The following is a 12700-nucleotide window of genomic DNA, read 5'->3' as shown; positions in this document are numbered from 1 at the left end:
CTGGGGACAGAATGGGTGTAATATGGATGACATAAAGGCAGCATACATGATTAATGGAAATGATGATAAAGTTGAAAGTTCAGAGCCACCAAGGCCCTCTGAGTACATGTGGTAGCTGTGAGAAACGTGACCCTATGATTTGAGTATCTGTCCATGTGCAATGCATGCTTTGACTTAAGTGCCACCCTGATGGGAGTTAGAGGTGGGCTCTTAGATTCTTCAGGTATTTCAACCACATAGGCTCCATCTTCACTGATGCCATTACCCCAGGGGAAGATTTACCATTGCTTGTCACGTCCTCCCTTTACTTTGGCCACCATTTTCTTGCCCTTAGGCATATGACACTTCCCATTACACTCTGGCAGAGCATGGAAGCCCTCATCAAATACCAGCATCTCATTATTAGCCTTCAGTCTCTACATGTGTGAGCCACAGAACTTCTCCCTATCATAAGTCACCCAGGATCAAGTATTCTCTGACGGCAGCTCCGAAAGAGCAAGAGGCACGGGGTAGAAAAGGGGACGTTGTCTCCACTCAGCCTGCATCTTTCACTCTTCACTTCCAAAACCATTGAGCCTTGCACAGCAGTCCTACAGCCGATGGGACAGGGAGTCAGACAATGGGGTTTGGGCTTCATCTTCCAAGGACCAAGGATGCTAACAATAGGGTCATCTGCATCAGCCCAAGCTTTGAAAGTGTATTGTGCCCTGGAAGTCAGAGGAGTTGGTGGTTGCTGGTACAGACACAGAGGACTACAAAGGAAGGTCAGGCCGAGGGACCCAACCTTGAGGGCTGGGTAGTGAAGGCCACAGTGTTCCGCCGAGGTGGTCGGCCATTCCACTCTGCTCCCCGTTGTTATCAAGTATGGCTTCAGGCTACTTATTGCAGGTAAGTAAGTCTCTGATGTGGGTGGTTGTCCCCATGAAGCAGAATGAACACGTCCCAAGGACTAAGAGTTCTTGTCACTGACATCGAATGGGATGCTGCCTTAAAGTAGAGAAGACCTTTCACACACCTAACTTCCATAATTTCAGCCAGCTTGTAAATTGTTCTGGGGTGGGGGCCAGGGGTATATATCAGTGGTATATTTTCAACCTTCCTAATGCTGCGACCCTTTAATGCAGTTTCTTGTGTTGTGGTAACCCCCGACCACAAAATTATTTTGTTGCTACTTTATAACTGTAATTTGCTAGCTATGAACTGCTGTAGAGATGTGACATGTGGCCTCTGTGGGGATCACGACCCACAGGGTGAGAACGGTTGGTCTACACTTTGCATACATGATTCATGGTAGGGGCAGCAATGGAAGTCTCAAATTACAACTAATTCACCAGTGACAGGGACAGAGCTGCAGAGACACACCCTGGCTGATGCGTCTAGACAGGAGACATGGCTAGAGGCCTCTGGAATAAACTGAGGAAGGTGTGGGGAGCCAAGGGTACCCTGACTGAATCTAAAGAACAGAAGTCCTGAGTGCGTACTGTTGACACAAACTGGAATTGGGCAGTCTTCCTCCGGTCCATGATCACTGTTCACAAACAACTGATACATGTGTGCAAAACTAGCCACTGTAGCTTTCTTCTTCAGGACTGCTCACTCGCAGACACTTCCTACCGAGACCAGCTAGCAGGTTCTGGACGACCCCATTAGGGTGGCTGCTGCGGCTGTCAGACACACACAGCCCACCCGAAAGCAGCTTCTCTGTACACGAATCCTGTCTTCTCCTCATTCCCTTGCTTTCCCCAGTCAGGTTTCTAGACTGAAACCTTGAGAGACAGGGCAGGCAGACAGGAGCTAGTCAAGTAGAATGCTGTGGAGACAGCTACCAACCTTGACTGTTCAGAACAATGTGCTCTGAGGAAGGAGGGAGAGAAAGCACCATCAGCCTGCAGCCAACAGAACTGAATGTGGCCCCAGGGAGCCATTCTGTATGCTCCCTCCCCGGCCCACCAAACAACACAACGCAATGATGTCACTACCGAGAGGACGACACACTGTGTGGCAAAGGCATGGGGTTTCTAATAGGCTGTTCTTAAACTCCTAAACCCATGTGAGCCAACTGCCCCAGACTCCTGAGTAAGTGGAATTACAGGTATGTACCATTCCGTTCACCATGAGCATAATGCTCTTAACGATAGACTCAAATTCACCTTTGTGCTCATCAGAAGAGGTTTCACCTCATGTGGGCCCAGTAGTCCCTGAGGGGAGGCTGTGGTACTTCTCTGAGGTTAGACATGTTGAAGTGCATGCCTACCTTTGACTTAAGCCAAGCTAGTTCCTCCTCCACGCAATTATTAGAAAAGGGAAAAGCAAAGACCAAGTAAAGAAATGGACAGTCATTGGAAAAACCTTCAGGAACTTTAGTATCCTTGTTGCTAATTATAAATATTTACGCCTTCCTCCAAGAATTCCTGACCTCACAGAAAAGCCTGCGTAAAGAGTTTTGTTCTTTTACTGGAAAACGTGTGTGTGTGTGTGTGTGTGTGTGTGTGTGTGTGTGTGTGTGTGTTGGAAAGGGACTGGGCTACTAGCAATAAATAAAAGACTGGACAATCCAAAAAAAGTCACTTCCTGTTGGATAAAGTCTAGTTCCTTCCCCCGCCCCTGGTGTGTAAACCTCTAGCACTCTACAGGACTTGTCCTTCCCAGAGTCTACTGACTGGAGACAACTAAGCCAAACAAACCCAGGAAAGGGCAAGAGATCAGGAAGTGGAGGAAGCTCCTGGCACAGGAGGAAGAAGTCAAGAGAATACCCTGATGTTCGAGGAAGAGGGTGGAGGAGACAGAGAAGTGAGGGTGGCCTTAAGATCACACAGAGCCAAGCGCTTAAATGTCATACGTTAGCATTAAATCAAAACGAGCGCCAACACCCGGTCAAGTCTCCTGGGGCCTTTTGAACATTAACATTCACAGTGACGGACACCCCTCCTGCTCCCACCCCGCCACCGAGGCTTCTGTATGTAAACTGAAACATGCAGCAAAGCTCAGGCCGGTGCTGGGGACCAGCTGAGGACAGGCCAGCAGTTGTTCAAGTGTCTGGAGAAGCCATTGCTTCTGCATCTAGCAAAGGGAAGAGAGGAGAGGCTACCTGTAGATCACTCCATGTTGGTGGAGAAACATGAGCGCAGATGTGACCTCTGCAGCGTAGAACCGAGAACGAGGCTCGTCGAATTTTCGGGACCGCTGGATCTGGAACATGAGGTCTCCACCATTCACATATTCCATGACGAAGAAGAGGCGGTCCTGAGGGGAGAAAAAGAAAATGCTACGTAACCCACGTCAGTACGGGTCCTAGTTGGAGCCAGCTACCCTCTGGTGATCCAGGTCACTGGGACTAAATGGGGTCAAAGGTGGCCTCATGGCAGGTGAAGGCTGATGGAGTAGTCCAGAGGGAGACAAGAGGAGAGAGTACCTGAGGCAGGGTATCAAGTGCCATATAAATTCTGTCTTTGAGGATGGGACTACAGCTCAGTTGCAACAGGGTTTGCCTAGCATTCAAGAAGCCCCAGGTTAGATTTCCAGCACCACATTAGCTGGGTGTATCATGCAAGCCTGCGGTCCCACCTTTGCAGGGTGGGTAGAGGCAGTAAGATCAGAAGCTGGGGGTCATTCTTTGCTACATGAGTTCAAAGCCATCCTGGGCTACTAAAACTCTGTCTCTCTCTGTCTCTGTCTCTCTGTCCTTCTCCGTCTCTTTGTCTCCCTCAGTCTCTCTCTGCCTCTCTCTTACACACACACACACACACACACACACACACACACACACACACACACACACACACCTCATTTCTATCTTTCTTCTATGACATGAGTTGGAGATTAACAGAAAAGAGAACGAGGTTTTGATTTTAACCATGCAGGGAGATGTGGCCCCAGACAGGTCCCCACTCTGAAAACTCAAGGTGTGATGACATGCTGGGCAGACTGAATAATGAATAAAGATTCTCCCAAAGAAAGCCTGGCCCTATGCATGAAATGTTGGGCTGGCGCTTTCTGGATCCAAAGGGGTTTTGCAGATGTGACTAAGCACGTCATTTTGAGAGGTGAGACGTGAGGCAGGGGGATACCGTAACAGGGAGGAGGAGATAGTAATCATTCAGAGAAACAGGTTAGAGCAGCTCAGTCACAAGCCAGAGGATACAGAGAGCTCCCCCTCCAGGCCAGCGCTCCTCGCCTTCCTGCAACCCTTTAATACAGCTCCTCTGTAGTGACCCCTATCAATCATTCTCATAGTTACTTCCTAGCTGTCAGTTCGCTACTGTTACGAATCATAATGTAAATATCTGCTATTCAGGATGTCAGGTACGAAATCTTTGTAAAATGGTCTCGTCACCCACAAAGGCGTCTACACCCACAAGTTGAAAACCACTGCCCTGGATCCTGGAAGAAGGAACCGTCTGTGAGGGCAATGGCCTGGGGCACTGTCTACTTGATTTGGTCCAGGCAGCTAACCCTAGTCTCAGATCTCAGAGGTCTGGCCTTTACAGCTGGGACCAAATTATGTCCCACTATTTGAAGCTACTCAACTTGAGGCAATTTGTTAGGATAGCTCTGGGAATCTTGAGATGTTTTCATGCGAAATGACCTGTAAGGCATCTTATGAAAACAAACAGCAACAAAGAGTTATGGTTGTCAGGGCTGATTCCCCTGAGGCTCAGAACAATGTCCCCTCTTGAGCAGTGGTTCTCAACCTTCCTAATGCTGTGAGTCTTTAACACAGTTCTTCCTACTGTGGTGACCCCCAGCCATACATTATTTTTGTTGCTACTGCATGTCTGCAATTTTGCTACTGTTGTGACTCATAATGTAAATATTTGGGGAGACAGAGGTTTGCCAAGGGGGTCGAGACACTGAGGTTGAGAACCACCACTGCTCTAGGGTTTTCTCCCCTGAGGAGAGCTCCTTATCTGCATCTCTGGTGACTTGAGGAAAAAGAGGCCTGAGTCCACTTGGCACATTTCACCCTTTCCTAAGCAGATCAAATGTGGGATATTGTTCAGGGACTGGAGGAAGGGGGGAGAGACAGGCTGTGGTGTCTGGTGGTCTACAGTCAAGGGTAGAGTTTTGAAACAGGCAGAGTAGTGGAAACACAAAGGGAACTGAGCAAGGTGAAGGTGCAGGATGCGATCTTGTACCTTCATTTTGGGGCTAGAGAGATGGCTCAGCAGTTGAGAGCACTGACCACTCTTCCAGAGGTCCTGAGTTCAAATCCCAGCAACCACATGGTGACTCGAAAGCATCTGTAATGGGATTCCAATGTCTGAAGATAGCTACAGTATACTCATAAATAAACGTATTTTTAAAAATTCGCATGTTGTTTATTGTTTAAAAAAATGTCCAGTTTATAATCGGTGCTCAATAAGGATTAGCCAAGACTGTTATCACTGGTGGTAGTAATGGCTGTTTTACTGCAATCTCTCTTTTCCGGTCTCTCTCCATCTGTTTCCCCCGATCACCTTCTTTCCCTTGGTTCTCAGGCTGTTTTTCTCCCTTGGGTCTATCCCCTTCCCTCAGTCTGTTTTCTCTATTCTATGTCTCTGTCTCTTTGTAGATGTCTCCTCTCTACTCCCATGAAGTGCTGAGCCTGGTTGGATCCCAAGCCTCCCTCGTTGGCATGAGCTTATTTCTGCACGCCCACAGCTCCCATAGTTCTGTGAGTGGATGACACATGCTTGTCCTCCTTCTAGACTTCTGTATGCTCCAGACACACAGATCTGCTCTTGATCTCCCTCCAGATGCCCTCAGGCACCCAAACCCAACATGTCAAAACAGAGCCCATCATCTTCCTCAGCAAGCTGGCTCCCATATGGAGTTTCCTGTCTGGGGTCTGGGCTTCACCTCCAACTAGTTTTCAAGTCAGAACCTCAGCAGTCCTCTTTAGTGCTCCCTCTCCCTCCTCCCCAACACCCTCCCAGCCCTGTTGGTCTTGGCTGTTGTACCTTTTCATTTCTCACACCTGCCCACTTCTCCTGGTCTCTACCCTTGCTGTGCCCACCTCTCTCTCTCTCCTTGAGATCTCTGCTTTGTCAGGAATGCTTCTGCATGTCTTTCAGCTTCCTGTTCCTGAGCCTGGCTCTTCTGAAGCCAGAGATGCTCTGCTAAGATGGAAACCTGATAATATTATCTGACTTTCCTCTTCTTATTGTACTGGTGTGTGTGTGTGTGTGTGTGTGTGTGTGTATGTGTGTGTAACTATGTCCACATGTATGGACGCCCCGTGCCAGATATTAAGTCTCCTTGTATATTCTCTGTCTTACTGCCTAGATTCTGAGGCTCTCGCTGAGCTAGTAGCTTGCCCTTTGAGCTAGACTAGTTGATCAAAGCATTCTCAAAATCTGCCCCTTCCTGTTGCCAATCCTAGAGGCAAGTGCAGACATATCCAGATTTTTGAATAGGTGCTAAGAATTCAAACTCAGGCCCCTATGCTTCCATAGCGAGGGCTTTTCCTCATTGCGTCATCTGCCAAGACCTTCTTTTAAAGGCCTGTGTTTCTCTTAGGACAGGCAGAAATCACCTCACCATACTGTAGGACTCATGATCCTGAGTCATTTCCCTTCCGGCTATCTTTTCTGCCCTAGAACCTTGATTCATGCTCTGACTGCTTAGACCTCCTCTCTCTCCCTCTCCTACAATGAGTTCTCCATGTCTCCTTATTACAAAGACATCGGTGAGGCCATCTTTTCTTTGAGGAAGCTGTTCTTCACTTTCCTGACAAGGTCCTATCTGTCTTATGTAGCATTCAGCTGGGGAGGTGGAGGGGGTGTGTCTTTGTATCTGTGTGACTATGATTTCTCCAGGACCTAAGTATTGACGAGAATTATGTCACCTTGACACAAGCTATTTCATTTTAGAAGGGGGTCATCAGTTGAGAAAGTGCCCCCACCAGGTTAGCCTGTGGGCAAACCTGTGGTACATTCTTTTTCATTGAAGATAGTTAGGGGAGGTAGGCTCTGATCCAGCTCACTCTGGGAGGTATATCATCCCTGGGCTGGTGGTCCTGGGTGCTGTAAGAAAGCAGGCCAAGCAAACCATGAGGAGCAAGTCAGTAAGCAGCATCCTCTATGGCCTCTGCCTCAGTTCCTGCCTCCAGGTTCCTGCCTTGAGTTCCTGCTCTGGCTTCCCTCAGTGATGGGATTATAAGCTGAAGTAAGCCATTTTCCTCTCAAGTTGCTTTTGACCACAGTGTTTTATCACAGCGATAGAAACCCTAACTAAGGCAGTTCGTATGCTCCGGGACAGCAGGCACTGTTTATGGTTTTGGATTAATTTTTATTTTATTTTTAAGAAAATTTGAGGGACCAGAAAGAATTTAAAAATTTTTTCTTTAAAAATAAGGGGTACAGCTCTGGGGATGTGTCTCGGTAGGCAGTGCTTGCTTACTGTGTAGGACACTCTGGACTCTATCCTTAGTATTACATGGGCAGTGATTAGGAAGGGGAGACAAAAAAGATCAAAAGTTCAATGCCACCCTATTTTACACACTGAGGTGGATGCCAGCCTGGGCTACGTGAGGAACCTGTATCAGTATCAGTAGATCAGTACTGCAGAGGCAGAAAGCCCACAATGTCTGGGGAAGGGTGAGACTGTAAGATGTGGAGTCAAAGCCAGGCCTAATGTTTGCCTCCACAAATTCTCACTTTGTGAAGAGGTAAAAGTGAGTAAGCCTGCTACAGGGAGCCCCCTGCCTGTGTGATCAGGAAAGACCATTTCAGTCAGTGGTGCCTGTCTGTATCAACCATCTACATAGTGACAGTCAGTTCTACTGTCCTGTCAAGAGATTTCCTTACCTGAAGTGATATGACCATTTCTTTGAGGGCCACACCCTTGCAAACAAAGCCAACCGACCTCAGCTTAAGGCTGTGCACAGGAGGCTCTTGGCAATGATGGCTTTGTTCCTCTGAGCATCATAAGAGGACCAAGTTTTATTCCCTTCTTTCTCCACCAACTAGGGCCAATTCTGGCACATAGTAGGTTCCTAACACATCCATGTTGAGTGCTTGCATTCTTGAATATCCACTACATGCCTCCATTGCTAGGAAGTCCAAAGGAACCAGATGCCCACATAATATTTCTGATATATTCTAATCGAGGTCCATTTGAAACTTTTCTTAGAGTCTGCTTTCTTCCCCACAAAGCCCTATGTCCCCTCTCCTAAAGCATTAGCTACTGACCCTTTTCACACATTAGGGATATTTGAAAGCAAGATAAGCCTTTTCCTTCCCCACCCTCTATTCAGTGTGGATTGCTGCTGACCTCTGACACATTTGAGAGGGGTGTTTTGCTGCAGAGGAGGAACCTCAAGTCATTCTGGGAACTGCTTAATTATATAAACTGAAATCAAAAGAAAGGTGGCAAAGCCAGCGGCTACTCATTAATCCCCTCTTGGCACCCAGAGAAAACAAAACCAAAAACCAACTTCCTGGTAAAGTAAGCAAATATGTTTTCTGAGGTAATCAAAGGTTTGAAAAGCCTATTCTACCTCCTCCCTTAATCTCCCTTGACTGTCTAAAATGTTACGGTCTTGTGATAGCAAGTAGAATAATAAGAATTGTGAAGAGATTGTGTGTCATGACCATTTAGGGTAAGATGCGGAGAGAATGACCCATGCTGTGTGGAAGAGCCACATCATGGCTCTGAATTCCCAGCAGCCTCCTTTATACAGCATACCCACCCTCCAGTCTTCGAAGGCAACCCCGGGCTGCAGCTCCGTTTACCTTCCAAGGTAGGACAGATAAGACAGAGGCTTCCTCCCGGCGGCACCGTGTGTCCTGCCAGCTGGATTTGTTTGGACATACACTCCCCATCATTTGTTAGATGTTTATGTGTACAGAGATTCTATCGCTTTCCCGTTTCACACAAAGGCAGAAGACTGGACTTGGGGTCATCTGCCTTTGCTGCAGCCATGAGGGTACCAATGACTTCTCCAGGGTAGCAGGGGAGTCACTAGTCTTCATCTCACATGACACCTTGCCCAGTGCTGGGGATGGAACCCACGGGTTTATGCCTGCTAGACCAGAGTTCTACTATTCAGTGACACCTCCCACCCTTCTTCCATGCCCACATCATCTGAGTGAGCGGCTCTCCACCTGTGGGTCGCCAACTGTTTGGGGGTCGAATGACCTTTTCACCTAAGACCATCAGAGAACATGGATATTTACACTATGATTCACAACATCAGCAAAATTAGAGTTATCTAGTGCCAACAAAAACAGTGTTATGGTTGGCGCTCACCACACCGTGAGGGACAGTTTTAAAGGGCTCAACATTAGGAAGGTTGAGAACCACTGCTCGAAGCCAGCAACACAGAAGCGTAGGTTGATGTCAAAGTGATACATGATCGGACAGCAGAGAATGGGGTGGGGAGAAAGTTTTGGTAAGGCGGGAGAGAGGAGATTCAAGAGGAGCAATATGGTGGCAGACGTAGATATTTCTCTCAGCACATCTCTATATAGATACAGGTTGCTATAAATATTTTATAAGGGATGGAATTGTACAGGATGAGTTGACTTATCTAGGTGGACAAATTATATGATGCCAACAGAGTTTTTTGGTGTGTTCTTTGATGTGGTGACTTAATTGAGTTCAAAAAAGGGTGTTGTGGTGGGACGCACAAAGCCTACCACGGAGTAGGGATGTGTGTGTGCAAGGCTTGGCAACAACCCACCAAGGGAAAGTGAGTGAAACCAACACAGTGGGACGGTTGCAACAGGAGGAGAAGACGGCCTGGGTCAAAGAAAGCCGGGGTCTGTGAGTACTTGGGGGCAGCATGGAGCCACTGAGATAAGACACCCCATGGTGCCATGTGGCCCTACTAGTGCGGGCACTAGGCACTATCACGGGATAAAAAGTTTCCCCTTTTTACCACAACACAGGCCTTTCATTTGTACTCACCCTGTAGTTAGGTGTCTGGTGAGCTAGGAATGCAACATAAGAAACCACAGAGAGACTAGAGAAATGGCTCTGCTATTAAGGGCACTGACTGCTCTCCAGACCCAGGTTCAAATCCCAGCACACATATGGTAGCTCACACTACTGTGTGTAACTCAAAGATCTGACACTCTCACATAAACATGCATGCAGGCAAAACATAGACGCACATAAAATAAAGGGAAACACAATTTTTACAAACCAACAGCATGAGAGAGCAGTTCTAGACACTTGGTGAGTCTGTACTGAACTGTCGAGGATCTGAGCAGTCTATGAAAACTGGGGTCTGCCCTGAATTTTCCTGGACACTTGTAATTTAGGCCTTACCATATATAGATCACTATGCATGACAGTCACATGACCAGTTGTTCACCATGGGTGACAGTCACATGACCAGTTGTTCACCATGGGTGACAGTCACATGACCATGGTCTCCCTGTTCCCCAGAATACAAATGTACTGGCAGAACTGGTCATTGCTCCGAGATCTGGTTAAAATTCACCTGATTTGGAGGACAGACTTGAGGAGGATGAAAGCCTTGGCAAGAGCGAGTGTGTCCCAGAGGGCGGAGGTGCGGAGGTGCGTAGAAATGAGCATGAGGGAGCAAAGGGGCTGGGACAACCACCTGAACTATAAAAACCAAACCAACCCCAAGCACCGGAACACTGCCTCCTACAAAACACTGCGTGAACCCAGTACACAGAGGTAGAGATAGGCTGCAGTGGGGGTCCCAGAGGGATCTGAGAGTTCCGAAATTCAGGTGGGAAACTGGGAATTCTAAAAAGCTTTGGAGCTGTGAATTAAAGCTACGTAATTAAAGCTGACTTTAAGGAACACTTTCTTGGAAGTAGTACATTAGGAGAAGGGAGCTTGGAGTAGCTCTCCCTTTGGGAAAGTACAGCGGTACACACCTGTAATCCCAGCACTGGGAGGTGGAGGCAGGGGCATCAGGAGTTCAAGTCAGCCCTGAGTGAGCCACATGAGGTCCTGTCTCTAAAATTAGTTAATTAATCAACTAATTAATTAAAAAGACATTTTCTGTCTTTCTCCTACATCCACTATCTTAAATGTTGCAGTAATTTTACTGTGTGTGCCTATATGTGACTGATTTATGTTGTATATGTGTATGTAAGTGTGTTTGTGTCAGTATCTGGGTATGTGTCTCTCTTTATGGCGCGTGTGTGTGTATGTGTGCGTGTGTGTGTAAGGGGGGCAGCATTTGTAGGGACTCCACTATACAGCAAAGCTCTAGGACGCAATCCTCTTACTGAAACTAACCCTGAATTCCGTCTCCCCTGGCAACTACCTTCCTTCTCTCCTCTCTTCTCAGCCTGAGTAATTTGGATTCATCATACCGGTGCACCACTTAGTATTTCTTCCTTTGTTTGCCTTATCAGACTTCTCATAACATCCCCGAATTTCATTCATGTTTTTGTGTATAGAGAATTCTTTAGGAGCAAGTAGTGCTTCCCCATACATAGACAAGACTGCTTCTCACCACAGTTATCTGTGTCAAAGAGAGTAGAAATTATTGTTGTTGTAGTAAATTTTACCCAAATGGGTTAAATGGAAAAAGCACATACTATAGACTATTGGTTGAGAAGGTACAGACATGAAAGATTTAATAATACGTTTGTTTACAATTGATTAAAACTCTGATTACTCAGCCTAAACATGGTGGCCCAAGTTCATGTTTGTAGGGTTATGGGTCCCGAATCGGCTTTGCCAGAGGGCATGACAGCTTGGGGAGGTTGGAGCAGAAGTGGACCCCACTTACACAGGTGTTGGGCTGTAGGGAAGTCCCGGACACTGCTCTGGGGGTGGGGAAGCACAGTCTGAGGCTCAGGGTTCCCCGGGCCTATGACAAGGCTGGACAGTGGGGTTCTCATGCTCTTGGACACCCAGGCGCTGCTGGATACCCCAGAAGAGCTGAGGACAGAGTGTGGGCTGCGGGGATCTAGCCAGAGTCCGAGGGGGAAAAGAGGGGAGGTCTCTCTGGTCCTGCAGGGACAGTTCTTAGCTTGATGGCAGCGGGCTTAAGCGTGGTGGTAGCCACAGCTGGGAGCACAGAGAAGCCTTCTATGGTGGCTCTGTAGGCGAAGGCCTTCTCAGTGGCTCCCCACAGCAGATCCCAATGAGAAGAGGCATTTATTGTCATGGCGGAAAGTGGATGTGTAGAACCATACCCATTTCTCAGGGTGGACCTGAGATTAAATGTCTTTTGCAGGGAGGAGTGTCTGGGAAGGGAAGCTTATTGGTTAAGCCCTCAAGGCCTTTAGGAACCTCATTAAAATGGAGATCTGTCTTGAGCCTATGTGACCACAGGTCACATCCTCTACATGTGGAGGGGTTTGGGATGTTACCCTTATGTGACTGATGGCCACAAATCTATGGAGCGCTATGGCTAGTGACAGGGGCCTGGTGCCCAGGAATAGGTGAAACGCCTACTGTCCTTTCAGGGTCCCCGGGGCTTCTAGCCTTAGCTCACCTGGAACCAAGCTGCCTTTCACGGTCCCACACAAGTTCAAAGGGACCTACAGTTGGACCAAATTGTCTCACCTAATCAAACTCAAATAAGCATTTTTCTCCTTCTGACAGCACCACAAGACCAACCTCGAGTTCTGTCCCCTGTCCACCCATATTTCTGTCTGGGTGTGGAAGGTGGGAAGAGGAGAAGGTGGCAGTGCCATCCAGAAATGGATGCTTTCTGCTCCCAGAGGCCACCGGCACCCAACTAGACTCTTCCCATTCACAGAGACCACCGGTATCCACA

General features: G+C 47.7%; 1 protein-coding gene across 2 annotated transcripts in view; it reads right to left on the bottom strand.

Annotated features, from left to right (window-relative positions):
- Nucleotides 1-12700, bottom strand: part of PRKCE (protein kinase C epsilon) — a 465526-nt gene that overhangs the window by 86833 nt on the left and 365993 nt on the right. For both annotated transcript variants that reach the window (XM_080914609.1, XM_080914608.1), the window contains exon 11: nt 3089-3243. In XM_080914609.1, the coding sequence (XP_080770735.1) occupies nt 3089-3243 (155 nt within the window). The remainder of the gene's footprint in view (nt 1-3088; nt 3244-12700) is intronic.

This window comes from Micromys minutus (genome assembly GCF_963924665.1).
Source record: "Micromys minutus genome assembly, chromosome: 3".
NCBI classification, from domain to species: Eukaryota; Metazoa; Chordata; class Mammalia; order Rodentia; family Muridae; genus Micromys; species Micromys minutus.
The sequence above is the reverse complement of the archived record's forward strand: the minus strand, read 5'-3'. Positions and strand labels throughout refer to the sequence as shown.